General features: G+C 34.3%; 1 protein-coding gene across 1 annotated transcript; it reads right to left on the bottom strand.

The window, feature by feature from the left end:
- Nucleotides 1-21: 21 nt before the first annotated feature.
- On the bottom strand, nt 22-27,224 carry LOC128647094 (solute carrier family 12 member 3-like). Its single transcript, XM_053699910.1, has 26 exons — nt 26,514-27,224; nt 26,145-26,321; nt 24,828-24,903; nt 24,142-24,237; nt 23,917-24,056; nt 22,685-22,795; nt 22,368-22,479; nt 21,690-21,820; nt 19,927-20,011; nt 19,571-19,728; nt 18,331-18,438; nt 17,454-17,577; nt 16,910-17,011; nt 15,262-15,417; nt 15,069-15,168; nt 14,795-14,906; nt 14,082-14,204; nt 11,790-11,896; nt 11,254-11,336; nt 10,773-10,832; nt 4,005-4,109; nt 3,177-3,288; nt 2,989-3,075; nt 2,109-2,232; nt 473-540; nt 22-163 (listed from the first exon to the last, which is right to left on the bottom strand). Exons 1-26 carry the CDS (start codon nt 27,222-27,224, stop codon nt 22-24), a joined length of 3,510 nt encoding a protein of 1,169 aa, XP_053555885.1.
- Between the last annotated feature and the right edge of the window lie 754 nt (nt 27,225-27,978).

Below are 27,978 nucleotides of genomic sequence, written 5' to 3'. Positions count from 1 at the left end.
GTCCATTAGAAGCATTGTTGCTCACTGGCAGTATATAGTGAGTGTGTCTTGCTGGTTGCCACGGATAAAAACAATTGGTGGGTTGAGGTCACGTGACATGCTTTCAAGCCAGGCCATATACAATGAGCTGGGGCAGGCAGCTTTGGTGGCGATGGGAAGATTTCTGTCAGGATAGGAAAGACACCAGTGGTTATCTCAGAGAAAACTGAGCAAGCTGCATAACATTACTTGGCAATACTAATCAAATCTCTGCTAAATGTGTACAAGCAAAAGAACAATACAAATATAAATATTAAGCCAAACACTTGGGAAATATCACAAAATATAAGCAAATAAAGACATGTCCAAGGAAAGGTACATGCAACATTTTAGCACCATAACTACAACTTGAGGAGAAACCATTTCTCTTCTTTTTCTGACAGAAATACATTGTAAACAATAAAGGTACATATCAGCAAGTGGGATTACTTACATTACAATAAGGGCAGCATCCTGTGAATTGTCTTGTAGGATTTCATTCAGCCGCACATAACGCTCAGACTAAAAGAAAAACAGCAAATAAGTATACAGCCCTTATTCAAAAGGGAAATATGTACAGAATAAATCTAATACATAGCTTTGTGTGTACAATCTGCTGATCTGTATAAGGACTACACTTAAAAACTAAAATAATTCTCCACATTTAATTACAGAATATCACATTCAAGTTGAAATATAAATAACCCATACATGTACTTTCCTCAGCTAATGTGTTATTGTCATTTTAGTGTTAAATTATAATAATTAGTTAAAAACTGATTTTTTTTTTTTTCTCTTAGTTTTTCTTATTAGAAAAGCACTTCTCAATGTCCTTATGGATAGCACAGGTTTCGTTTTCTACTATTGTCAATAGAATCATGGAGCAGAATTCTTCTAGGAAATAAAGTCCATATAAGATTAAGAGGGTAAAAGTGACTGTATTGGGAAATGGAGCTAAAACATGACAGGTAAAATGCATAGCAACTAAAGTAAGATGAGATTTGTAGTAAAGTCTGGTGGTGCTAACGAGAAATACTGTACGGAAATGCAAGAATGCAAAGAATATGGATAAGCTATCTCAAGTTTAATGTCCCTTACACTATTTCTATCCTGCATATAAAATATCACTGTTTAAACATGTTATATGCTCCCTTTTACATGCAACACACAAATATGATGGCTTTACTTTTAAGCTTATGCTTTAAGGGACATGAAACACAATTTTTTTTTCTTTCATGATTCAGACAGACCATGCAATTTTAAAGGGACACTGAACCCAATTTTAATTCTTTTATGATTCAGATAGAGCATGCCATTTTAAGCAACTTTCTAATTTACTCCTATTATCAAATTTTCTTCATTCTCTTGGCATCTTTATTTGAAATGCAAGAATGTAAGTTTAGATGCCGGCCCATTTTTGGTGAACAACCTGGGTTGTTCTTGCTGATTGGTGGATGAATTCATCCACCAATAAAAAAGTACTGTCCATAGTTCTGAACCAATAAAAAAACTTAGATGCCTTTTTCAAATAAAGATAGCGAGAGAACGAAGAAAAATTGACAATAGGAGAAAACTAGAAAGTTGCTTAAAATTGCTTGTTCTATCTGAATCACGAAAGAAAAAATTTGGGTTCAGTGTCCCTTTAAACAACTTTCCAATTTGCTTCTATTAGCTAATTTGTTTTGTCCTCTTGGTATCCTTTGTTGAAAAGCAGACACAGGAAGGCTCAGGAGCTGGTTATTGGTGGCTGGACCTATATGCCTCATGTTATTGACTCACCCATGTGCAGTGTTGTTTCATCAACAAAGGATGCCAAGAGAATAAAGCAAATTAGAAAGTTGTTTAAAATGGTTTTCTCTATCTGAATCATGAAATAAACATGTTGGGTTTCATGTGCCTTTAAGAAGGAACTATTAACCAGTGAGCTATACAGAGGGAAAGGAGATTTAAGCTATGTGAGTAATTAGCAATGGGAGGAAGATGAACCCAAGAAAAGAAAGCAACTGTACACTTTGTGAGACCCTGCGATATCAGATCCTCTTCTCTCTGACAAAACATATTGCAGACAGATGGAAGCTGTAGCCACTTACCTTAATCATGTGATTAAACAAGTCATTGTCACTGACAGACCAGGGTGGAATCACTTTATCTCTTTCTTCCCACTGCCCCTCATTGACACAATATGGTGCAATTAGATCTTCAAACAACTTCATGCTGTGAATATAGAGCAAGAAATCCAAACTGAAAACTATTGGACTATTACATTTTTCAACCCATACTGGGCCTGCCCCATTTGTAATACTCAGCAAATAATTGACAGAAGGTCTAGCGACAACCAATTTCAATGTTACTCTATGTTGTTGCTGGATCAGCTCATGGTCAGTTTTGCCCAAAATGAAAGACAACAAAAGGAAGCAGTCAACCCTTACTTCAAAATGCTTTCACACTAAATGAATGTGCATGGAAATAGTAACATTGCAAACAAGAAGCAGCATAGTTATTTGCAATCAGATTAAATTAACATTAAACATTGAAAAACATATATTTAAAAAAATGTGTAAGAAGATTATTAATCTTTAAAAACTATTTAAGACAAATATGTTGGATCATTAAGATAACTACATTTAGACTAAGGAATTTGCTTTTTCTAATGTAATTTTGTATACAATAATCTATGATTTGTTTTGCCTAATTGCCATAAACTTTAACTCTTTATGGGATCTTAGATTCTTCTACTCCACTGGTTTTTAAACCTGTCCTCAGGCCAGACTTTCAGGATTACCCTTGGTGAGAGCAGGTAAAATAACCATGATTATTATTTCACCTGTTCTCCGGTTCAGATATCCTCAAAATCCGGCCTGTTTGGGAGATCTGAGGACAGGTTTGAAAACCAGTGTTCTAGTCTGGCGTTAGCTACAGAATTGTTCAGTGATTTCAGACTATACATCTTCACTGTGATCATAAACTTACTTTTTAGGCTCAGGTTTCAGGTCAGTATCAGTGAGCACAACAACGTCATGAAAACCCAGTCTAAACTTTTCCAGAAGATTTAGCATTCTAAGAGAGAAGAGAACAAAATATTTTAGCAAATGTTCTCTTTTTTTTCTTTCTGCTGCTTTGTGTCAGATTTATTCTTTTTTTCCCACTAAAACACTTACTCTTTCCTTTCCATCTCTGCATTTTCTGGATTTGCTTTGATATAAACTCGAACTTTGCATTGACTCCATCGCTTCCTACGCATCAGCAGGTATGGGATAAGAAGAGTTAAACCTGTAAGGTTTTAAGATAAGGAAACAAGGGTTAAAAAACTGCCATGCGACCTTTCCATAGAATTAAAACAAACCTGAGCTCTAAATGTGAATGTAATGTCCCAGTTATATATCTCCCCTGGGAGCTAGCTGGTGCTTGGTGGCTATAAACATATGCCTCTTGTCTTTTGCTCACCAGATGTGTTCATCTAGCTCCCAGTAGTGCATTGCTGCTCTGAAGCCGACTTTAACCATGTGTTTAATCCCTTTGCAGGGGTTAAACACACTGTTTTATCCAAGCAATAGTCCAATAATAAAATGATGTAACAGAGTATTTTTTACTTTGATGTCCCTCAAGAGATACACCCCTTGCAAATCCTAGTGGAATCCATGTTCTTTGATCCATTTGCTTTGGCCAGCTGGGACAGATGCAAATGCACTGGCTGCGCCTGAGCAATCACTGTGTATAATGTATCATAATTGGGTACATTTCCCCATAAGTATTTTTAAGCCCTCCAGCTCCAAGGAGGGATTAAAAATCATCATTTTATGAGGCAGGTAATATAACTAATTCATGTATAAAAGTAAATGTTGTTTTATTTTCCTTAATTTAACATGAATTGCTAATTTAACTTCACTGATCTACCTTGGGCAAAACACACACAGTTCTACATAAACTGGTGTACCATGACAGCTTTACTTATATTTTGTATTTAGTTAACCTAACTTTACACTTACCTCCATCATCACACAGCCAATAGATATGGATACTCTTCTTGCCTTGACGGCTTTGGAATTCAGTGTTGGTTTGGCACTTAACCTTTGGTAATGGGCAGGGGGGTTCTGGGAAGAAATGAGACCATGAGGTAAACAACACTAAGAGCAGTTATAGAAGAAGACGGATATTTGAGCTGAATATTTTTGAAGCCTCCTTAGGATGTATGTTTTTGCATTCAGCAGAGGAACCTTCATTTTGGAAGAATTTGGTCAGGAACACTCTGTCAGTCATTTGCACCACTTACAATTGTGAACAAACAAGGACTCAGCTAAGCAGATCTATTTAATTCTTCCTACATACAGTATTATAAAATACATTTTAAAAAATCCAATCTAAAGTGAATTAAACTGTTATTACATTAGTTTTAAATACTGTAGACCTAATTTCTATTATTGATATGAAAGAGCATTATTTAAAGATAAAAAATAATTTACATATATCAGCTGTACACATCCTACTAATTTTAATTGGCTGATAGGTACTTGCTGCTGCCCATTGATTATTGACTGATTGATATTTTATGCTTATGGTCAAGCCACTCTTTCATTTCAACAATGAACATTATGAGTACCGTGTCTAATAACCCACTAAATGAATTAGAGTTTAATTTATTATTTTATAATATTGTATGTAGGAAACACATTGAAATAGGTATAATTAAATTCCTTATCTATGAATGAATACAACTCACACTTATACATTATAAATAAGTATTCCTGCCTTTTAATCCAGAAATATACCAAATGACCCAAAGGACTTTATAGTCCTTTCAGCGGAATTTGTTTCTTTCTAAATTCTGTAAAGGGATCTGCAGACCCGATCAGTCTCACACTAGCAACTCCTTTTTATTATGGGCTTTAATAAATGTACACCATATAAACTATATCAAGATCCTTGGTTTCAGAATCACAACGCTGGGAGGTATGTTACAGACAAACATGCTAAAATGGGTTTACAATCATTATCTAGTAGGACTGTGCAGACCCGTCAGCTATATTATAGTATTGTCAGAATGCAGTTATTTAGCAGCCTTTCTGTAAAGTATTAAAGATGTACCAGGTACAAATCTATTTCAGATGGGAAAGTGTTGTTTTTGGGGTAGATTGGTTATAAAAAGCAGATTATATTACTGTTTATTTACAGTTGTATAGATCAGTGATTTTTAACCTTTTTTTTGCCGTGGCACACTTTTTTACATTAAAAAATCCTGTGGCACACCACCATCCCAAAATTTAAAAAAAAAATCACACATTGTAGCCTAATACAGCATATATATATACACATACACACAAACACACACATACTGTATTTCATTCATCGGATTATAGAGATAATCAACATCATAATAGAACACACCAAGCTAGGGATTATGTAGCAGAAACACCAAGGACCCATGGAGTAAACGCCAATAACAATAATAGGACATATGAAGATCAACACATTAACAATAGGGATAATTTACAGACACACAATTCACCATTACCACAGAATCCCCCTCCTTTTTTAGAGGAACGTATTCCCCTAGCACCTCTATGGAGAAGGGAAGGGCAAAATACACCTTATCAACAACCAGGAAAAACCAAAAGAACACACACAAACGGGGACGGAGGGGAAGGGGAATTGCCTCCCAGGAAGAAAAGTTACAGCAATTAAGTAAAGGTATTTTCAATCTATCCGACAAAATTCTCACTAATGACCAAATAAGAATTTTGGGTAAGGGTTTAAGTTTTTGCCCCTCAAATCCACATAGGATGTTTGAAATATATGTGGATTTAAATAAATTCACGAGAAAGTTATCATTACAACGATATTTTGCAAAAAAATCACTTCAAACAAATAGAAATATAGGTATCCCCATTCTCACAGATAACATGCCAACATGTAGGAATACTACAGTAATATATGTTGATCCTGAAGATCTATCAGAACAACTTTTTGAGGGAGTGATTCACACAAATTTTGCACCACCATCTTCATTCAATCCAAAAGGAGAGGATACAGCATATCTTGATATTTTTCAAAGTCTAGTGTTAGAAGATTTGGAAAAACTTCCCATCCGCAACAGCAATCATAGTAATATTTGGCCCAATGAAAAGAAAGCCCTTTTGGAACTTACTAGAGATAAGAACATAGTCATCCGCCAGGCGGACAAAGGCGGGGGGATAGTGATCCAAAACTACCTGGATTATATCAATGAAGCATACAGAATAGTTCTTGACAAAGAATATTATAATAAATTAGAAAAAGATCCCACAGACAACTTTTCAAAAGAGTTAATAACATTGATTAATTTTGGACATACAAATGGCATTTTGAATAAAAAAGAAAAAACATATTTGATTCCCAAAAGTCCGAACATACCTTATTATTATCACCTACCCAAAATACATAAACAACTAAATAACCCACCCGGTAGGCCTATCATTGCAGGAATGAATAGTATCACTGACAATCTATCTTCTTATATTGATTTTTATCTTCAAAAATATGTATCACAACTGAGGTCCTACATTAGAGACACTACTGATCTATTAATCAAACTTTCTAACATCAAAAAAGAAGAAAATTTGTATTGGGTCTCTTGTGATGTCACTTCGCTTTATTCAAATATTGCACATAACATAGGGTTAAAATCAATAGATTATTTTCTAAGTGAAGACATATATATGTCGGACCTTCAAAAAAATTACATATTAGAACTCATCAATTTTATTTTGACCCATAATTATTTTCAGTTTTTAGATAACTTTTATATACAAATTAAAGGGACGGCCATGGGGACCAGATTTGCTCCCAGTTTCGCAAACCTATTCATGGGTTATTTTGAATCAATTTACATCTATGATTCTAACTGGGAGCAAAATCTGGTCTTCTATGGCCGTTATATAGATGATCTGCTTTTTTTATGGAAGGGTCCATTGGATTCTCTGACAGCCTTTCAGAATGAATTAAATATGAATAATATGGGGATTAAGTTCACATGGAACGTACAAATAGATAAAATTGATTTTTTGGATGTTTCCCTAATGTGGGGCATAGATGATAAGGTGGAATCATGCACTTTTTTCAAAACAGTCGATAGCAACAATTTACTAGACTATCACAGTAACCATTACTCCAGTTGGAAAATAAACATACCATACAGTCAGTTTCGAAGAATTCGAAGAAATTGTACAGATATCAATACATTTGATATCCAAAGCCAGACCCTCATAGATCGTTTTAAAGAAAAACATTACCCTGCATCTCTCATTGAACATAGTTACCATAGGGCACGTGCCCAAAATAGGCATGAATTATTCACTAGTAAAAAGAAGAAAGAATCTACATTTGATTCAGGATATGAATCAACATTCATTACGAGATATAACGACAACCATAGGGAGATTAGAAAGATCTTATCTAAACATTGGACACTATTAAAGAAAGACCCTGTTCTGCGATCCATTTTAGGGGAGAAACCAATATGCACTTTTAGGAGAGCCCCAACAATAAAGGAAAAACTTGCACCTAGTAAGATAGTGATGTGCAAAAGGGAAACAAATGCACCATTCAATAGAGGAAACATACAAGATAGCACTCAAGGTGCAAAAATAGGCTTTTTCAGATGTCACAAAAATAGATGCAGTATGTGTAAATATACCATCAATGGACAAAAGAGTATCAAAGTAAATAACACAGGGGAAACTTTTACATTAACACAAAAAATAACATGCAGTTCTACTTATGTGGTCTATTGTATCACCTGCATCTGTGGCCTACATTATATAGGCCGCACCTGCAGGATGATAAGACAGAGATGGTCTGAACATCTCAGATGCATTGTGAAAGGATTAGATAAATACAGTACTTCTAGACATCATACAGCATCACATGGCACTAACAAATGCCTTATGAAGATAACCCCACTCGAGGTAGTGACTGCTAGTAATTCCCAAAATAGAATGATTAAACTTCGTCAAAGGGAGACCTTCTGGATCTATAGATTTTCATCTTTACATCCAGAAGGCCTCAATGAAGTAATTGATACAGCAGCCTTTTAGATCAATCCAGTACAAACATTCAGTTCATTCTATCTTTTAATTTAAGGGTTCTGTTATACAAGCTTCATATCTGTTCTCTCACATTAGTAGTGCACTTAATATTAATGTGTATATAATGGATCATATCCTCATTGATATTGATATATATTATTTAGAAGGAATGTAAGTATAGATCACCTGAGGTCACCACCCAGTAAATATCTTAATATACCAGTAATGTTTCATCTTGAAAATATATTCAGTATTTACTATCCATCTTACAATCATTCAAGCATCATATCACTATAAAACACATTTAATCACATTAATGGAGATATGTATATTTAGAATACTATAAACATACAATTTGTCTATATTCATACACATAGAGTATTTATTATATTAATTATAAACACTTAACATTGTCACACTATACACATTTAATCATATGAGTCACATAGGAATTGATATATTCATGGTCATACACATAATATTATTATAGTTATATTATTTATATATTATTACTCTAGTCACATAGGTTTTTATAATAGCACATCTATTTATATATATTTATTTACATAAAATAAGATATAGTTAGAGTACTTAACACTAGTCACACATAGAATTCACTAATTATTACTATTTATAGCATATAGTAACCATAATTTTCCTCTATATGTTTTTTCACATGTCTTTTCATATAGAACAATTTATTAATTTATTCACTAGGGCACAGAAAGCACACACAAAAAATGGAAGACTATAATTCATATTTTTTTATATATATATAGTTTTATTTATATACATTATACAGGTTACCAATATATAAAAATATATGAGTATATGCATCTATTCGATTGAAGCGCAATGATTACGAGACTGGCATTATTTTGAATGTTATGATTCAGTAAAAATTGACGAATACTGTGAGGATAGGATATGCTTTCACAGAGCAGTAATACCAAAGGGCTACACAAATTGGCTGATGCTATCTCGAACATAGCCATAGGGTTATATATAAATATATCATAATAGCAAAGCAGTTCATATCCCAAAAAAATAAATAGACAATAGTTGATTTTTTTTTTTTTTTTTTTTTAACGATAGAAAACACACGCCTATAAGCTGGGATTCACACACATAGTGACGCGTGATTGGTTTATGCTACACGCCCACGGATTATCACCTACACATTGGACATTGTGAAATCAGAGAGGGAGCTTTAAACAAATAGACATAGCCCTTCATAAAATCAGCTTATGATATGCACAATACAACAATTCAGATAACATTTAAACAGTTTATTGTAGGAGATCATGTCAAAAGGGGTAAGAATATATTAGGAAGAAAGTTGAGGAATTGTATTTAAAGACCGGCGATAAATGATACACGCCCACTAGCCATTACCCACACATATGGAAGTGTGAGATAGGCTAATGACACACACCCACAAGCTGACAGCTTTATATATGATATAAACAAACTAGCTAATGCTTTTAATTAATAAATAAATTAGACTTTCTACTATGAACAAAGGGGAGGAAAGAAATCCTCAGGAAATAAAGAAGTTATTAACCATATAAAATAGAAATAAATAGTGCATTCACTTTCATAAAGAGAGATTGCTGAAAATTTAATGAACCAACTATATGAGTGCTGTATTTGTTTTTTTGCTGAAACACTATTGTGCATACTATATATGTTTTCTTCCGAAATGTTTATGAGATATATTGTAATATCTGCTATATACTTGTTTTGATACTAGCTGTATATGTTAAAGTAGATCTATGCATACAATGAGTTATATATTCACATACTGGTATCAAGAAAAGTCAGTTTGTATTGTGAAGGTCACCATAGCAACATTTGCATAAGTAATTGGTAAATTGGGTGTGACCAATGTTTTAATTTATTTGAGGATGTATAAATAGGAGACTTCAGTTTTAGATCAGTATAACTTGCCTGAGGAAACAGAGTGGTAGCTCTGAGAAACGCGTAGCGAATTCTACTGATTTTTATTGTACACTGTTATATTTTTATATAAAGTGTTTTTTATATATATCTGGAGTCTCCTGAATTTTTTATCTGAACCTTCTGAATACATTGGACCATCTTTCACCGGAGTGGTATGTGCGCTGGGCCACTTTTAATATACCCAGCTTGCTTCATTAGCACTACAGTGTGCTCTATACTTTGTGAGTATATCTCTGAAGGGTAAAGCTGGTGGGTTCACACTCTGCTTACTAATTCCACACTAGGAGTCGCCCTCTGTATATCTTCTTACTTTTCAGATGATTTTGGAAATCTACTAAGAGGAGCTGCCCTAGCATTCTAATGCACAGTCAACTGGGACACTGATAAGTTTCCAGACTGCTTATCTAGGCATTATCTTTGCCTTCACTACATGTGAGTACAAAATCTATATCTCATTCTATTTATCCTTATATATACTGGCTACACTAGGAGGCGCCCTTTCTTTTTTTGTTACACACATACTGTATGCATTGTGCTGTTATGCCATGCCTCCTACAAACTACCCCTGCACTGGGAGTAAAAAAACAAGCAAAGTTTAAAAAATGTCACACTGTTGTCAGTCTGCTGTGGCACACCTGAGGATCTCTCACGGCACACTAGTGTGCCACGGCACACTGGTTGAAAAACACTGGTATAGATGATGAGCTTATATTGATACAGGTCCTTCCTTACCTTTCTCTGTCTCTTTATCAGATATAGCTTCATTGTCTGAGTCTTGAAATGCCAAATTAACTGCAAGAACATACAATTATTATATTCTTAACATCATTTATAGAAAAGAAATAGTAGTTTATAGAAAATAATAAGTAGTTACAAGACCTCAACTATTAAGATCGGCGTCTGCCGTACTCGTATGGGTAAAATCTTAGGAAAGGCAGAAATCTCATGCATAGAAATTACTAAATTGTTGGGTGGATCACAAATAAAATAATTAGTGCCAAGTTGGATATCTGCATCCACTTTCATATATCATAGGCAGATCTCTTATTGGAATACATAGCAAGTCTTTGTTCAGTATATCTATGAAATAACATGTACTTAGTGCCCAAGTTAAAAATCAGATAACATGACTAGTAGTGAACTAACATGTCGGTCAGCATAAAACATTATCAAGAACCAGAGGGAGCAATCTAATGCTATCTGTGTCACTCACCTTGGCCTTGCACCTTCTGTGCCAAATCAAGTCCACCATTTATCCGTAATACACACACCCCCATTTGACAGTCAAATGCATCACTATGAGAGAGGAGAAAATAAAAATACAAACAATGTTTAGAGCTCATGGAGAGAGATCAAACAGTAAAATGCACAGAAGAGGAGAATGCAGAAGTTAAAGGTACACTAAAGTTAAAATGATTTAGATAGCACATGCAATTTAAACAACTTTCCAATTTACCTCCACTATCAAAATGGGCACAATCTTTTTATATGCACACTTTCTGAGGCACCATCTTCTGAGCGTTTGCAAGAATTCACAGTGTATATGTTTATGCATTTTGTGATTGGTTGATGGCTGTCACATAATGCAGCAGGGGGGGGGGGAGGTTTGAACCAACATTTACATTTTTCATAAAAAAATCTCAAAGTCATTTAAAATTCATACCAAGTAATTTTCAGTGTCTTATTATTAGGCTTTGTAGATAATGCATTTCTACTGCATGTAATAGTCCTTTACGCCAATTTACTCACTTTATGATTCCCACATATTCTTCCAAACTTTGGCCAGGGTCCTTCTGCCAGTTGCTTTTATATCCCAAGACCAGTGTGTTTGGCTTCAGTCGGCCTAGACCTGAGACCTGTAGGGGACAAAATAAAAAAATGGAAAAGTATGATGGGTCTGAAAGCAGTGTTACAGGCTAAGTAAGATATATAACAGTATGTATGATATAGTGTATATATTATTAATGCTCTATGAGTATCTAAGTGATATTCTGAAAGCATCTAACACATTATGTAGGTTGGAGAGACACTCTATGGTTGTCTAGTACAGCTTTTCTTCAGTCCTAGAACCTAATAGTTCAGTTTTTAGAACATCCCTGCATTGTTTTAGCTCATAGTGAATGATTCATCTACATTCAGGTAGAAAAAAATGTCAAAATAAGGCCTAAAATAAATAAAAATTCTAACAATATGTTAAGCCTAGGGAATATTTTAGCAACTTCTATAGTGATTTTTGTTCAAATAAGGGTAATTTTAGGCTTTACGGGACACTGAGAATATTTTTCCAATATATTTATAAGGACACAAACCTAATTAAGATCAGGATTTTAGTGCTTAACCTATAAATTATTGCTATACATATGTGCTTAAAGGACATTAAAATAGACAGTGACTGAAAACATGGCCTGGTAAAGCTACTATAGGACTTGTGAAACAATTATCTATACATTTTTAATATAATTTGTGTCATTAAAGCTTATATATCTGTACTACTCTGTAAGTCCATTCTAGGCAACACAAAAGTAATGACTGACACACTATACAGTTATTATTCTATTACATTCTCAGCCATTATTTATATTTGGTGCTCAGCATAGCTCTACTCCAGGTTGGCTCGTGGTGGGTACAGTAAGCTGTTTGCACAAAGTCTCACAAACTGACGACCCACACCTGGAACCTTTAATTAAAAGTTTATTTATGTAGTGAGCAAAATGTTTTATTTCTTGCTATTTGACTGCAGTCTGCTTCATTAAAGGGACATAAAACCCATTTTTTTTCTTTTATGATTCATATAGAGCATATAATTTTAAGCAACATTCCAATTTACTTCTATTATCTTATTTGCTTCCTTTTTTAGATATCTTTGTTGAAGAAATAGCAATGCACAGGGGTGAGCCAATCACACGAGGCATGTATGTGCAGCCACCAATCAGCAGCTACTGAGCCTATCTATATATGCTTTTCAACAAAGCATATCAAGAGAATGAAGCAAATTAGATAATAGAAGTACATTGGAAAGTTGTTTAAAATGACATGCTCTTTCTAAATCATGAAAGAAAAAAATTTGGGTTTCATGTCCCTTTAAATGGTCATTTAAGTCAAAATTAAATTTTCATGTTTTAAATAGAGCATGCAGTTATAATTAACTTTCCAATTTACTTCCATTATTAAATTGTAATCAGTCTTTTTAAATGCTCACTTTCTGAGGCACCAGCTCCTACTGAGCATGTGTAATAGTCTACAATGTGTATGAGTCTGTGATTGACTGATGCCTGTCTCATCATAAAGGGGGCCGGCAAATTTAAGTACATTTTTAATTCGAAAAAAAAAAAAATCTACTCATTTAAAATTAAGAATAAGTGCTACAGCGTTGTATTTTTATTATGCACTTGTTGATTGTGCAATTTTACTGTATTTAATTGTCTTCCCTCCTCCCTCTGTTTTTCTTTACCATCAGTTTGACAGTGAGGACTAAGGGGTGTATGGTGCCCTCTAGTTATAGACCTGGCCAGCTCTGAGTAAATGCCAAGTATGCATTGCAAACAATACGTTACACCTGGCACTACCAATCCTACACTCGCACTGACTCCAGCATCCAGGTATTTTGTGGCAAATGTTAGCATTCCTATAGTCATTTGTGATAACTTACAGTTGTGCATGGGTATGATATTCTGCATGTTACTAGTACAGTAGACAATGCTTATTCTCTGCAGATCCATAACCCAGAATACAGTGTTTTCTTCAGGTCTTTAGTACAGTAAAGTTTAATAGCTATGATCCGTATGTCTGTAGAAAACTGCAATCATTAGCACATGTATAGCTGAGTTGGTCTACAACACTCTACCATGATTTACAGGTGAAGAAAATCTGTAATTTTTTTTGTAAAGTGCACAGTGAAGCGATGCCGGCCTCAAATACTTTGTAGGCTGCTAGCCCACTTGGCAAGTTCAGTAGTTTTCTAGACTAAAGCATAGTGCTCTGGAGGAAATCTTGTTTCAAGCACTGAGATAATGTATAAAGGTGCAATGCTGATGCTTGTACCTGCATGAGACTTCTGGCTCCAGCTCTTATGTCGCTGTCACAGATCACACTGTAGAATGACCTTATTTTTCTGGTGTTTAACCATCGCAGGTGTCCGTCTGAGTCAGAAACTTTGTCACTATCCTAAATACAACAAAATGAAAATGTAATTAACCCTTCAAAAAAACACAAAGTCTACAAATACGAGCATATAATGACAGCCTATTCTGTACACTTAGTGAGTTAGATACGCACAACATGTTTCATACATCCACTGAGTCAAACTGATATCCACAACATATACCGTGCAATTATTGAGTCAAGCTGAAAGGAAACAAAACATACTGACAACATGCTCCTTACAGTCCAGTTAGTCTGACTGAACTAGTCTTTTATCCACTGCATGCTCTGCACATTTACTAAACAAATTACATATCCACTAAACACTCCATTAACTCACCAGGCCAATCATATACCCAGTTTGTGGTTTAGATCTGTGAAACCTTCACATGCTCACAGGATATTCATGGCACACACAGAATCTTTATTTATCTATCTATCTATCTATCTATCTATCTATCTATCTATCTATCTATCTATCTATCTATCTATGCATTCATTGACTAAGAGCTGCTATCTATTCTTCTTCCACAACATTTTAAATCAATATAGCTGTCATTATCAGATTGACCTGCTATGATTTTATATTGGATATTTTTCTTTTGACTACTTACAGTAACCACATTACCACAAATCATCAGGCTGGTGTTCTTGGTAATTGAGCTGACAAAGTCCACCAATGCAGGACGCAGATTTGGGGGTCCAGTAAGGGCCAAACACTGAGGCCTGATGGATAAAGTAGATGAGAAAGTGACTGAGCAAAAATATGACGATAGTCTTTATATGTATCAGAGAAAATATATAAGTTTGTCCATAAAGCATAGAATATAAGTATTACTTGGTGGTACCAAGGTCCAACAAAAGTTGTAAGTGCACTGATTACAGTACCTGTAGTTTTTTACATGTTCTTGAACTCCAGTCAAACTCACACTGTAAGTGAGTGCCATGTTATAAGCTCCAGCCTGAACAGATGAGCCCCAGTTTACTTCTACAGGGGACAGAAAAAAATAAGAAAATATTAAACATTGTCTTAAAATTATGACGTAGCATGAGCTTTGATGTACTGGAGATGGATTCTCACCAGGCTTTTTGTAGGAAGTGTAACCCAGCAGGATGACAATAATGCCTACAGCAATGATGGCGGCCCACCATGTGAGGAGGAACATGATGACGATAGACACCACAGCCCCAAATAGGGAGGTCCATTTGCTGTAATAACGGAATGTTGGTCGCCAGCCTGTGTAATTGTACAAAGAGTAGGTTAAAGTGATTTTTGGAGGCCCTTAAACGAAAACTCAAGTCAAAAGTAAACTTTTTATCATTCAGATAAAGCATGCAATTTTAAACAACTTTCCAACTTACTTCCATTAAGAAAATGTACACAGTCTTTTTATATTTACACTATTTGACTCACCAGCTCCTTCTGAGCATGTTCATGAATTTACAGAATATACGTATATGCATTTGTGATTGGCTGATGGTTGTAACATGACACAGGAGGAGTGGAAATAGACACAAATCTACAACAAATCTACCGTTTAGTACAGATAGGTGAATGTTTCAATACTTATATTAAAAATAATGAATGTTGTATGTTAATTTTACCCTTTATGAAAGGTAACCTTTATTTATCAAGTGTAACATTCAAATGCAGACTTTCTTATACATCAATCTAAAGGCCCATGTATTTAAAGCTCTCTGGGTTTGGGAGATTCTGTCTTCTATAAATGCAATTTTTACCTCGCAAAAGTGTCTCACAAAGGGGTGTTTTAAGGCAATGCCTACATTAAAAATTTAATTTAAAAATTGTATAAAATGAAGAAATGAGGTATTACATTTAAACAAATGCAGTAAAAAAAATATTTTTTAAATTGCATTAATAGTTGTAACAAAATTGTTATGCAAAGATTGTATTTTGTGGGGAAAAAATAAAATTTGTATTTAAATTACACAGGAAAAAAATGAAAATTCTGATGTATTCTCTAAACATTTTCCCCTGTAGCTCTCACTGTTTTTTCTCTCAAAGGTGGTGAGACAGAGCCTTTTATAAAATAATTTAATGAGGAGGGCCCCAGTAAGTGTTGGTGGGTTTTTGTCACTTCTGACATGAAATTTTGGCAATTCTGTAATGTTTAAACATTTACATTTGCATACTTTCTTTAAATGTTAACAGTTACTATTTTAATGTTAACATTTTTATATAGAATCATTCAAGCCATAGAATGGATGTCAGCAGGATGTTCTACCATTATACTGTTAAAACTACAAAATCTGTTGATCCATAGTATTTAGACAGCTATCATCAATGGACCAAATGGGGCAACTGCCTAAAGATTCCTTTACATTTTTGAGTAAACTGTCCCTTTAACTGTGTGCCCCATAGAAACCTGTTTTGTAAGGGATTTAGTCCACGTGCTATCTGGCATGCAGATCTTAGCACACCCTAGACAATCGTTGAGTGAGAAAGAATACATTTGGACTTGAAATTTAAGAGCAAAATTAGAAGCACTATTGATTACTCTCAAGTAATGTTAACCCAAAAAGCTCTAATACTTTTGCGATCTGTCATCTAGCCCATATTCTTTAAATGTCACAACTGCTTACTTTTTACTACATTATGCCATCGTTTTGTTACACACTAAGAATCTGAATAATATGTCAAATGAGTAAACTTTAAGGAGACAATAGGGAATAAAAATATTTGCATTGCACACAAAACTTGTCCTTACCTGGTGAGTTGGTGATGGATGCGTGGAAGCAACTGAAGTTGATGAGAGCATAAGAACACAGGAAGAAGTTGGAGATTATGGGAGCTATTGTGTTCAACTCAGCTGTGAAGAGATAACAAGAAGCATCACTTTAGAGGATCTGTATTGTTATAAACAGTAACATCACGGACATTTATAGTGGGTACTACCAGATAAGCAAATGAGATTTATCTGGATATATCTCTTGGTATAAACATTATACTAACAGTATATAGATTTAATCTACCTATATTTCCTTCTGAAGTGTAATTGCTTATGTACATCCCAGGCATTCTTGAATCCCTCACAGTATGTGCCCTTACAACTTCTAACTGATGTTTATTCCATGGATAAACCACACACTTTCACACATTACTCATAAATGCACTAGAACGTTAGAACATGAACCCTTCTTCTGGTCTTGTTATTTTTGCAAAATGACTCCTGTGCATAGGGGAAGCATTAGGGCATACTGCCAAATACAATGATGAATATTGTTATTATGTTGTTTATAAAAAGGTCTCACCAATAAGAATGAATGCAATGGAGATGACAAACGCAAGAATGTATCCACGGATTGGCTCCTTGTTCTTTCCATAACCCTTCGCAAAGAATCCAATGAAAGGGTAAAGCTTGTCTTGGCAGAGGCACTATGGGTAATGACACAAAGGTTTAAGTTGGAGGTAAACTAATTTAAAGAAGGAGGAAATAAAACAAAGCAAGGGTAGAAAGTAATAATGTGTAAAAATAGTAAACAGATTCAATTTGGATTTAAATTATGTACAAATATGTAATGCATATGCAAAATCGGTTTATTGTGATTTGAAACTAACAAGAAGCCCTCTTCCTCCTGTACTAGATTTGTTTAGTTTGTTATGTTTTTGTTATAATAATAATAGTAATAATAAAGGGCATATCTGTGTACACATATTAAAATAGAGATTATTTATATATATATATATATATATATATATATATATATATATATATATATATATATATATATATATATATATATATATTCATTTATTTATACATACAGAAAGAGAAGCACTCTCTCAGGAATGAACAACAGCTCAATAAATTGTTAGCTTGTTCTATGGCTATTTACCACCTGGGAGAAGCCCCTTTTAGCTAAATAATGATTTTAACAGAGAAGAATTTTCCTGAAATATGATCCCTATTAAGGTCAGTCCAGCCTCGAAATAACAGGCAATCCCTCTCTGAACAAGGAACATGGCAACCCCAGACAATCTTTTTCGCCTTTACCATAGAACAAGCTTACAAATTATCGAGCTGGTGTTTGTTCCTGAGAGAGTGCTTCTCTTTCTATGTGTGTATAAATATATATATATATCTTAATCAAAGAAATGCATGAAACAGTACATTAAAAAACCACTAACCTGGAAGACTTTGGGAGCAGAGACAAGACACGCCAAAGCAGAGGAGAGAGTTGCAGCAAATATACCAGCTGTGATGAGAGGGCTAAAGGCAGACACCATGCTCATTGCCTGTAGGAATTAAAAACATTGCAATGGTGTTTAAAATATAAATATATCAGGTAAGAACAATGGCACTTGAAACATTATCCAGCTTTTCTTAAAGGACCAGTCAACACAGTAGATTTGCATAATCAACAAATGCAAGATAACAAGACAATGCAATAGCACTTAGTCTGAACTTCAAATGAGTAGTAGATTTTTTTTGTGAAAATTTTAAAAGTTATGTCTTTTTCCACTCCCCTGTACCATGTGACAGCCATCAGCCAATCACAAATGCATACACGTACCATGTGACAGCCATCAGCCATTCACAAACGCATACACACTTATTCTTGCACACGCTCAGTAGGAGCTGGTGACTCAAAAAGTTTAAATATAAAAAGACTGTGCACATTTTGTTAATAGAAGTAAATTGGAAAGTTGTTTAAAATGGCATGCTCTATCTGAATAATGAAAGTTTATTTTTGATTGAGTGTCCCTTTAAACATTAGACTTTATTGAATAAACTAAGATAAGCCTACCAGCCTTCTCAAGTAGGATAATGAGAAACATAAAGTTAGAACCAGATGCCAGATAAGTACCAGAAGACCTTTCAAGTCTGCACATATTGAAATCTGTAGTGTAAGTTTACTAATTCTTATTTTCCAAGCTTTATGCATATTCTAGGCATTCTTGAATTATCTTAAAGGACCATTACAGTAGAATAGCATAATCCCTAAGTGCATAGTAAAAAGGCAATGTAGTACCATTTATTCTGAAATGTAATGAGCAGTACATTTTTTTTTTGGACACATTTTCAAAAAAATATTTCAATTTGCTGGCCTCTTGTGTCATGTGATATCCTTCAGCCAATCACAGACTAATATATGTATACATTGTGAACTCTTGTACATGCTCAGTAGGAGTTGGTGCCTCAGAAAGTTTCAATATAAAAAGACTATGCATGATTTGTATAATGGAAATAAACTGTAATTTATTTTTTTAAATTGCTTGCTCTCTCTGAATCATGAAAGTCTAACATTGACTTTAGTGTCCTTTTGAAGTATTTGCTCTCATCACTTATTGGAAGTCTCATCCATGGATCAATAACTCTTTATGTAAAGAAGCTATGATAAAGATATTTTCCGTGTCACTTCCTTACCTGATAGTGGTTGGATAATCCATAATAACATGTTTGTGTTTCCTGACAAGAAGTGAAGTTCCAGCCATACTGGCAGCTCAGCCCTTCACAATCAGTAGTCTCATTCATAGGAATTGTATCATTCAGATTGCCCGAGGCATCACGAACAACACAGGAACCTGAGTCACAAGGAAAGAATTTATGGTATAAAACACATTCATATTTCTGAAATGATGGTACACAATACACATACAAGATACCTCATGGCAATATTGGGGAATACCGTAGCAATATCTTTTTCAGGAAGGTAGAATTTTCACAGTAAATTGTTTACGTCAATCTTTCATATGCAGTTAAAGCTGTAAAGTAATACTCACCTATGGTAGCAGAAATGGCCAAGTATGACAGAGTGGTCCAAAATATTGCCATAAGGGTCCCCTTGGGTATTGCCACAGCTGGATCCTGAAGTGGAGATTTATGTAGCAAAAAGTTAAAATTAATATTCTTTTATTACATTTATATATGAATAGTGAATTAAAAATAAGCGTTCCAGAGTCATAGTCCTGTTTTTTATTAATCAGGTAAAAAAAAAACTAAAGCCTTCACTGGGAGCTGCTCAAAAATAAGAACAATTAAAACTACTGCTGAGTGAAAATGGTCACATTCCTGCTCCTCTAAACAAATCTCCTGAAGATATTATGTTCTTTACATTTTCATTTTAATGATTCAAGTTACACAAATAATAATAAAAAAAATGACAGATGTTTATTTCAATGTGATTTCTAAACAACCATTTAAGACACATAAAACTGTTTGATACTGTAATATAAAATATTTAATTATGAATAGTAAAAAACCTTTGCTATATACTTTACATTATTTTTATTTTTTGCCTCCCTTTCCTGTAATTTATGCTGTGAGGACCTGTGTACCAGTATTCAAACACAGTGCCTGCTCACAGAGATGGTGATTGTGTGTATTGCTTCTGTGTCACACAAGCCATTGCTATCTATATGAGGAACTGTGGTGTTTGAACACTGGAAGCAGTTTTGCTAATGGAAGTACACTGTCCAAATTATTCTATTTAAAATAAAATACACTCATACACATTTCATATTTGATCTTTCTACTTGTCAAGTCTATTTTTTTAGTGTTTATAAAAAGATAGATAAAGCCTTTACTACCTATTCCACAGCATGGCATAACCAACATTGTTATATTAATATACTTCATAACCTCTACGTTTGCCTGTTTCTAAGCTCCTATTGGCAGCCTCTTATCTCTGCCTTTTATTAGCTTTTAAAATCTTACACAACATCCATACAGTGCTAGGTCATGTGTGCCAGATAGATAACATTGTGCTTACTCCCTGTGGAGAATGATAATGGTTATACAAGAACCAACACTGATTGGCTAAAATGCAAAATTGTAAAAATCACTGAGATAAGGGGCTTAGATACAGGTAATCATAGAGGAAAAAGTATATTAATATAACAGTGTTTGTTATTGTTTAAAAAGATAGATAATCCCTTTATTACCCATTCCCCAGTTTTGCATAACCATTTTCAAGTAGACTGTCACTTTAAGTGTAAAAATTGTGGGTTTTCAAATCTCAAAACGGGAAGTGCACACTGCAGACTTCAGAACCTCTTAATAGACTAGAGACAAAGAAAACACAGTAAAATATTGGAAACCAGAATTATAGAGCAATCTCATACATATTTTAAGACTTCACTGTCTGAAGAACTAAATCTAAATATTCATGGGTGAGCATTAGTCAACCACCAAGGCTTTCACTGTGGCCAACATTTTGTCCACTGAAGTAAAAAAAACAGGTATATTGTCACACAAACACATAACGCATCACCTTTTCTTCTCTTTGTCCATAACACACATCTGCTTACCATGGACCGTTATCATAATTAGATACTTCAATTCCTTAAATCCCAAAGTTAATCTGAGCCCTTCTGTTGCTGTGTACTCAGATTATTATGGGTTCCTTTAAATCCTTACTCAGCAGTTTTTATGTTTACAACTTTAGGTAATGTGATGTTTGTTTATACATTATTGTGTGTTTATTTTACAACATATTTTAATTTACTGAGAAAATAAGGATGTTCGTAAATAACTTGCATTATACCTTCAAATCTCCAGAGATGTTGGCTCCAGCCAGAATACCAGTAGCAGATGGGAAAAAAATTGAGAACATCCCAAAATAAGATCCGGTCTCTCCCCGCCAGTTAGGTACAATATTTTCCAAGAAGATGGAACCTGTGTTTTAAAATGGAATAGAGCATTTACTGTATGTTAAAAAGGTTAAACCAAAAGATTTTTTGTAATCAACATTTTATTTTGCAACACAAAAATCTGGTAGACGAGACCAATGCACTAAAGACAATTGTGGCAATGATAGAAATAGATCATGCACATCTATACACTGGGTATATTATTATTATTAATATTAAAGCCTATTATTACTAAAGCTTATTCTTAGGGATAGATTGCTCACTGACTGATGACAACTCTAACAACACAATTAAAGGTGCTAGTTATAAATATCTCAGTAAGATTAGGCATTATGTGCTGTTTGTGAATTTAAAATTGAAAGTGCATTCAGTATTCTTAAACTTGAGGCTTCACTAACTGTAATCTACCACTGTTACACTAGTGTATGATTAAGTATCTGGTTAAAAAACATGTAATGTTGATATATTTTACATTTACATCCTGTATTTTTGTAAATAGAATGGCACCTCATTATTCATTGCCCATAACACTTTAGAGATTAGTGCCTCATTCTATGCATCAGATTTCTTACCGCTGTAACTGAAAAAACCCTTGGACTGTTTCTCTTCACTAGCAGGTATGAGGGTCCCCACAAAGTAACTTGCAAAGGAAACCATGATCACAAAAAAGAAGACGACCTGAGCCTGGAACAAATATTAAAGAAATATTGATGCTGGTTCATTTTGACAAGCAGTAGAAATGTGTGAGGTGCAGCTGTAAGCAAAATATGAAGATAATCATTCATAGGAAACAAATTCACGGCATAATATTAAAGGTTATAGATTGAATTAGAACTGGACGATGAAAGAGGAAGTGCAATTACAATAATAAAGATGACATCATACATACCTTAGCTTCCCACTCCATACCAGCTAATGAGATTGCAAGAAGAACTACAACTGTTATGACTCCAATGATCCTGATGTCATTGACTGGGTCAACTATTACTGCATTATATTCCTAATAAGACAAGAGCTAGTTAAATATATATTACACAGAAATTAAAAAAAGCAACACAGGGTACTAGAAAACGTGCTTTTGAATCAGTAATTTAAAGGAACATTAAGGTCAGTTTTTAATCTACATAATATATATATATATATATATATATATATATATATATATATATATATATATACTAATTTTTAAATGATCAATATACAAAATGTTGGTTTTATAAGCATTTAAACCTGTAATTTTTAGCACAATCCACATTGTTTTGTAAATCACTAATAAACCACTTGAAAACACTGTGAGTATTTTTATTTTATATACCATGACAATAACCAATTAGGGCTAGCTGTAAATTAGTTTGTACACTGCTGTAAGCAATCACTGTGTGTGATTAAGGCAATCTGAAACTTTTTGGAACATGCTTAGATTACAGAATCTGAGCTCCAAACTATCTTGAGAACATGGAAAAAGCAGTTTTAAAGATATTTTACAGTAAAAGCAAGCAAAATAAGTCATGAACTCATATTACAGTGTTATTTTTAGGCATGATAATAAAGAGACAGTCAACACCAGAATTTTTGTTGTTTTAAAAGATAGATAATCCCTTAATTACCCATTCCCCAGTTTTGCATAACCAACACAGTTATAATAATATACGTTTTTACCTCTGTAATTATCTTGTATCTAAGCCTCTGCAGACTTATTTCAGTCCTTTTGACAGACTTGCATTTTAGCCAATCAGTGCTTACTCCTCGGTAAATTCACATGCATGAGCTCAATGTTATCTATATGAAACACATGAACTAACGCCCTCTAGTGGTGAAAAACTGTCAAAATGCATTTAGATTAGAGGCGGCCTTCAAGGTCTAAGAAATTAGCATATGAACCTCCTAGGTTTAGCTTTCAACTAAGAATATCAAAAGAACAAAGCAAACTTGGTGATAAAAGTAAATTGGAAAGTTGTTTAAAATTACATGCCCTATTTGAATCATGAAAGTTTTTTTGGACTTGACTGTCCCTTTAATTATTTTCAAATGTAATTTCCATTTAATTTGTCAAATGTGTTCATTCTTTAGCATAAATACATTCAATTGCAATACACACAGATTTATTAGAGTAATACTTACTATGAGAAGGTCCCGAACAGTTTCTGCAAAGCCCACTGTATGCATGGCAACTGCAACAGCATTGGCAAAAGCAAATATGAGCCCAATGGAGCCTCCTAACTCTGGGCCCAAACTGCGAGAAATGAGAAAATACGTCCCACCTACAGATAGACACAATGTGCCACGTTAGTGCATGTTATTGTGTACATTTCACAACAACAGGATCAGAAGATAAAATACACTCACCTGACTTGACTTTGCCATTGGTGGAGATCGCAGATATTGATAAACCAGTGATAGATGTCACTAAAACGGACATTAGAATGATCAGCCAGGTGAGACCTAATGGAAGGAAGATCAATAATAATATATTGTTATTTAAAACTATTATTATTATGTGAATTGGATGTTGGTACTATTAAAAACATAATTAAAAGGACATGAAATTTCATGGTTTAGGTAAAACATGCACCTTTAAAAGACTTTTCAATCTACTTCTACGTTCAAATATTCTTGTTCTCTTAGTATCCTTTGGTGAAAAACATACCCAGGTAGGCTCAGGAGCAGCAATGCACTACAGGGTGCTAGCTGGTGAGTGGAGGCTACACACATATACCTCTTGTCATTGGCTCGCCAGATGTGTTCATCTTGCTCCTAGTAGTGCATTGTTTCTCTGGAGCTGATTTTAACCATGCATTTAACCCCTTTGCAGAAATTATATGCAAGCAATAGAGCAATAATCAAAGTGCACACTAGAGCAGGTATGCACTTTTATTTCTCTTCAAGGATAATAAGTGCCATCAGATTTCTAACAGAGAGATATGTTCTTGAAAGAGGATTAATATACAGTCATTACTTGTTAATAAGGGGAATGGATGAAAAGCCAGCAGGTTATCTATTTTAGTAATAGTAATGTACTTTTAATTTCATACCTATTCCAGCCTGTGCCGTGATCCATGGCAACCGCAGGTATAAAATGACTCCCCAGATATTCAACATGCAGCGGATCTGTTAATTTAAAATATGTTTTATTATTGAGAAACACACGAGTTAGTAATGTTACCATATAACAGATGCTTCACTAAGTTGTAAACCTCATCCATACAAAACAGTTAAATTAGAATTTAGTATTACTACAATGCATTAAAATATTGGCCTAGATTATGAGTGAAGCGCAATATTGTGCTTTCACAAACGCGATATTGGCATTCCACTTATTAATACCAGCGTACGTAAATATGCACTGGTATTACAAGTTAGGCGCAATGCGAATGCGACCTCAAGTTTGCATTGCCTGGAAGTCTTGCACTCACTAGAGCGTGCTTCCTTAGGCTCCAATGGGAGCCTCGTTCTCATGCTGTAAGACACGGCAAAGCACTTAGGGCAGGGGGCAATTCACGCAGCGTTGGGGAGCAAAATAAAAATATATATGTATATGAATATATACATATATATTTATGTGTTTATATGTGTATATACTGTATATATATATGTATATATATTAACACAGTGACATAAATATATATGTATATAAGCATATACATATATATGTATGTGTTTATATGTGTATATACTATATATATATGTATATATATTAACACAGTAACATAAATATATATGTATATAAGCATATACATATATATTTACAGTACAAACACAGTCCCCATTCACCCCATTTTTACATTTTACACAGTTCCCATTACACCCCATTAAAAGTACAAACACAGTCCCCATTCACCCCATTCCCCTCATGCACTTTTCAAACACCCCCATCCCTTCACCTTAACCCCTTATAACTGCTTTGTGCAGTTTTTTTTTATATAAAAAAAAATTGCTCATATTTTTAATTTATATTATGAAAACGTCCACTTTTTTGGGGGGCAAGTTTTTCATTTACCTAGAGTTCTTACCTCTGGTTAATTTCTCTAAATGCAATCTGGAACTGCAAGCTTGCGGAGCATTAAGCTGCTACTTGTAACGGCTGGTTATTTAAAGTGCGCTCGTAAAGGGGCAAATTTGCCCCTTTACGGGCGCACGTTAAAATAGCACTCCACTTGTAATCTAGCCCATTATAAGCAATAATTCCTGCTAACTAACAAGGAAACACTAAATACAACAAAATGCATAAATGATCAGATATGAGTGGACATAAAGAAACTATTATGTTTTAATAATTTAGATCATATAACCATTCATTTTAATGTATTTAATTTATCAGATATGTACAAGTTAAATCTTTTGTAACATACCATAACACCTTTGACCCAACCAAATCGGACTGGTTCTCCATCTGGCTTTTTCTTTCCCTTTTTACTTTTCTTATTCTTCTCATTATTCTCCTCTACGTTTTTGTTTGACTCAGGTTCCTCTTTCTTACTTGACTCTACATCTTGGTCCAAGGATACCGGAACCATTTGTTGTTCATCCTGAAAAAACATGAAAATCATCAGTGTGTACATGACACAACTGCTTGGGTTCATTGAGGAAGTTATGTAAAATTAGCTGAAAATGTTTGATAAATAAACTAATGATATAATGTATATAGATGGAAGAAAAACCTTGAACTTTTCAACAACAGATCATGACATGCTGTTACACTGCTATGACATTTAACTTACTGTTATGGCATTACGAAGAATATCTAGGGATGGACGGCTTCGTTTTAGTCTCCCAGGAGCCACAGAGTTGACGTAAAAGTCATGTCTGGGAGTGGCATCTAGAGTGTTGTAGGCCAGCTGTCTCTTTGCTATCAGGTTCTTGCAAAATGGTAGTGTTGTAGGATTTAAGCAGATGCCAGCAGTCAAGGAATTTCCTCTTTCTCTGGATTTTCCAGCTACTTCAGGGCTTTGGTTTGAGCAGGTAACCATCTGAAGTCCTTCATCAAAAGCCCCAATAGACTGATTAAGTTTATCCAAAGCTTCTTCCACTTTTGTTTCTTGAGTTTCTAAATTATCATTGGGTGAGATATAACCTGAAGATAATTCATCACTTGCTGATGAACTCTGTGTGGAATCCAGGCTTTCAGACCTTGATGATACTGTTCGTCGAATATTGCTATTTGGAGCACTGGCTTGGTTAATACAGCTGTTTGATGCATCACTGACATTTTCCTTAATTTCAGTTACAATGGCGTGGATATGTACCCAGGTATTCTGAGCATCTTCCTCTTTTGGCTTCATGACCTCGCTGTAGTGCACATCATGAGTTGGCTGCTCATTTGATTCTACAAACACATCAGAAGTCCAGTTTTCATGGTGACTGATCATGGAATTTATGCCAACTTGTCTAATATTGAATCTGCCAATTTTAGTACATTCCAGAGAATCCATTTTTCTTAGAGAATTTTGCTTCTAAGTCTATAGCACTGCCTGTACTATATGAAAAAAAAATGTGTTAGATTTCATTCAAATAACATAAAAGTCCTTATTCGCCTTTTTAATAAGGATTATGCATTTTTACCTTTTCTTTAAATTAATGTGCAAACATGAGCTGGATTGTGTGCATGACATTATGGTTTGGATATATAAATTGCATTCTAAAAGCAGATATTACTGATTTAGGCGTATAGACTCCCCCTCCCCCCAAGATTATACATTAAAAAAAGTAAATATGTTAAACAATCTTAAAACATTGATGAAAGACTTTTACAAACAAAGGATAGCTAGAGTTAAAGGGACAGTCTACTTAAAATTTTTATTCTTTAAAAAGATAATCCCTTTATTACCCATTCTCCAGTTTTACGCAACCAACATGGTTATATTAATACACTTTTACCTGTGTGATCACCTTGAATCTAAGCATCTACAGTTTGTTCTTTTGACAGGTTTGCATTTTAGTCAGTCAGTGCTGACGCAAAAATAACTCCACTGGAGTGAATGTAATGTTATCTATATGGCATACATGAACTAGCACTGTCTAACTGTGAAAAACTGAGACAATAAAATGAGATAAGAGGCGGCCTTCAACGGCTTATAAATCAGTTTGAGCATACCTAGGTTTAGCTTTCAACAAAGTATACAAAAAGAACAAAACAAATTTGATGATAAAAGTAATTTGGAAAGTTGTTTAAAAATACATGCCCTA

Source organism: Bombina bombina, chromosome 2 (assembly GCF_027579735.1).
Source record: "Bombina bombina isolate aBomBom1 chromosome 2, aBomBom1.pri, whole genome shotgun sequence".
NCBI classification, from domain to species: domain Eukaryota; kingdom Metazoa; phylum Chordata; class Amphibia; order Anura; family Bombinatoridae; genus Bombina; species Bombina bombina.
This window is presented reverse-complemented; position numbering and strand designations above follow the sequence as displayed.

What these genes read in the sequence shown, in the direction of transcription:
- LOC128647094 (XM_053699910.1), bottom strand. Translation starts at nt 27,224, where the DNA reads ATGGATTCTCTGGAATGTACTAAAATTGGCAGATTCAATATTAGACAA. An exon ending in TTCTTCGTAATGCCATAACA is followed by an intron (nt 26,322 to 26,513) that starts GTAAGTTAAATG and finishes ATGTTTTTTCAG; the next exon opens with GATGAACAACAAATGGTTCC. An exon ending in ATCCATCACCAACTCACCAG is followed by an intron (nt 15,418 to 16,909) that starts GTAAGGACAAGT and finishes ACAATTACACAG; the next exon opens with GCTGGCGACCAACATTCCGT.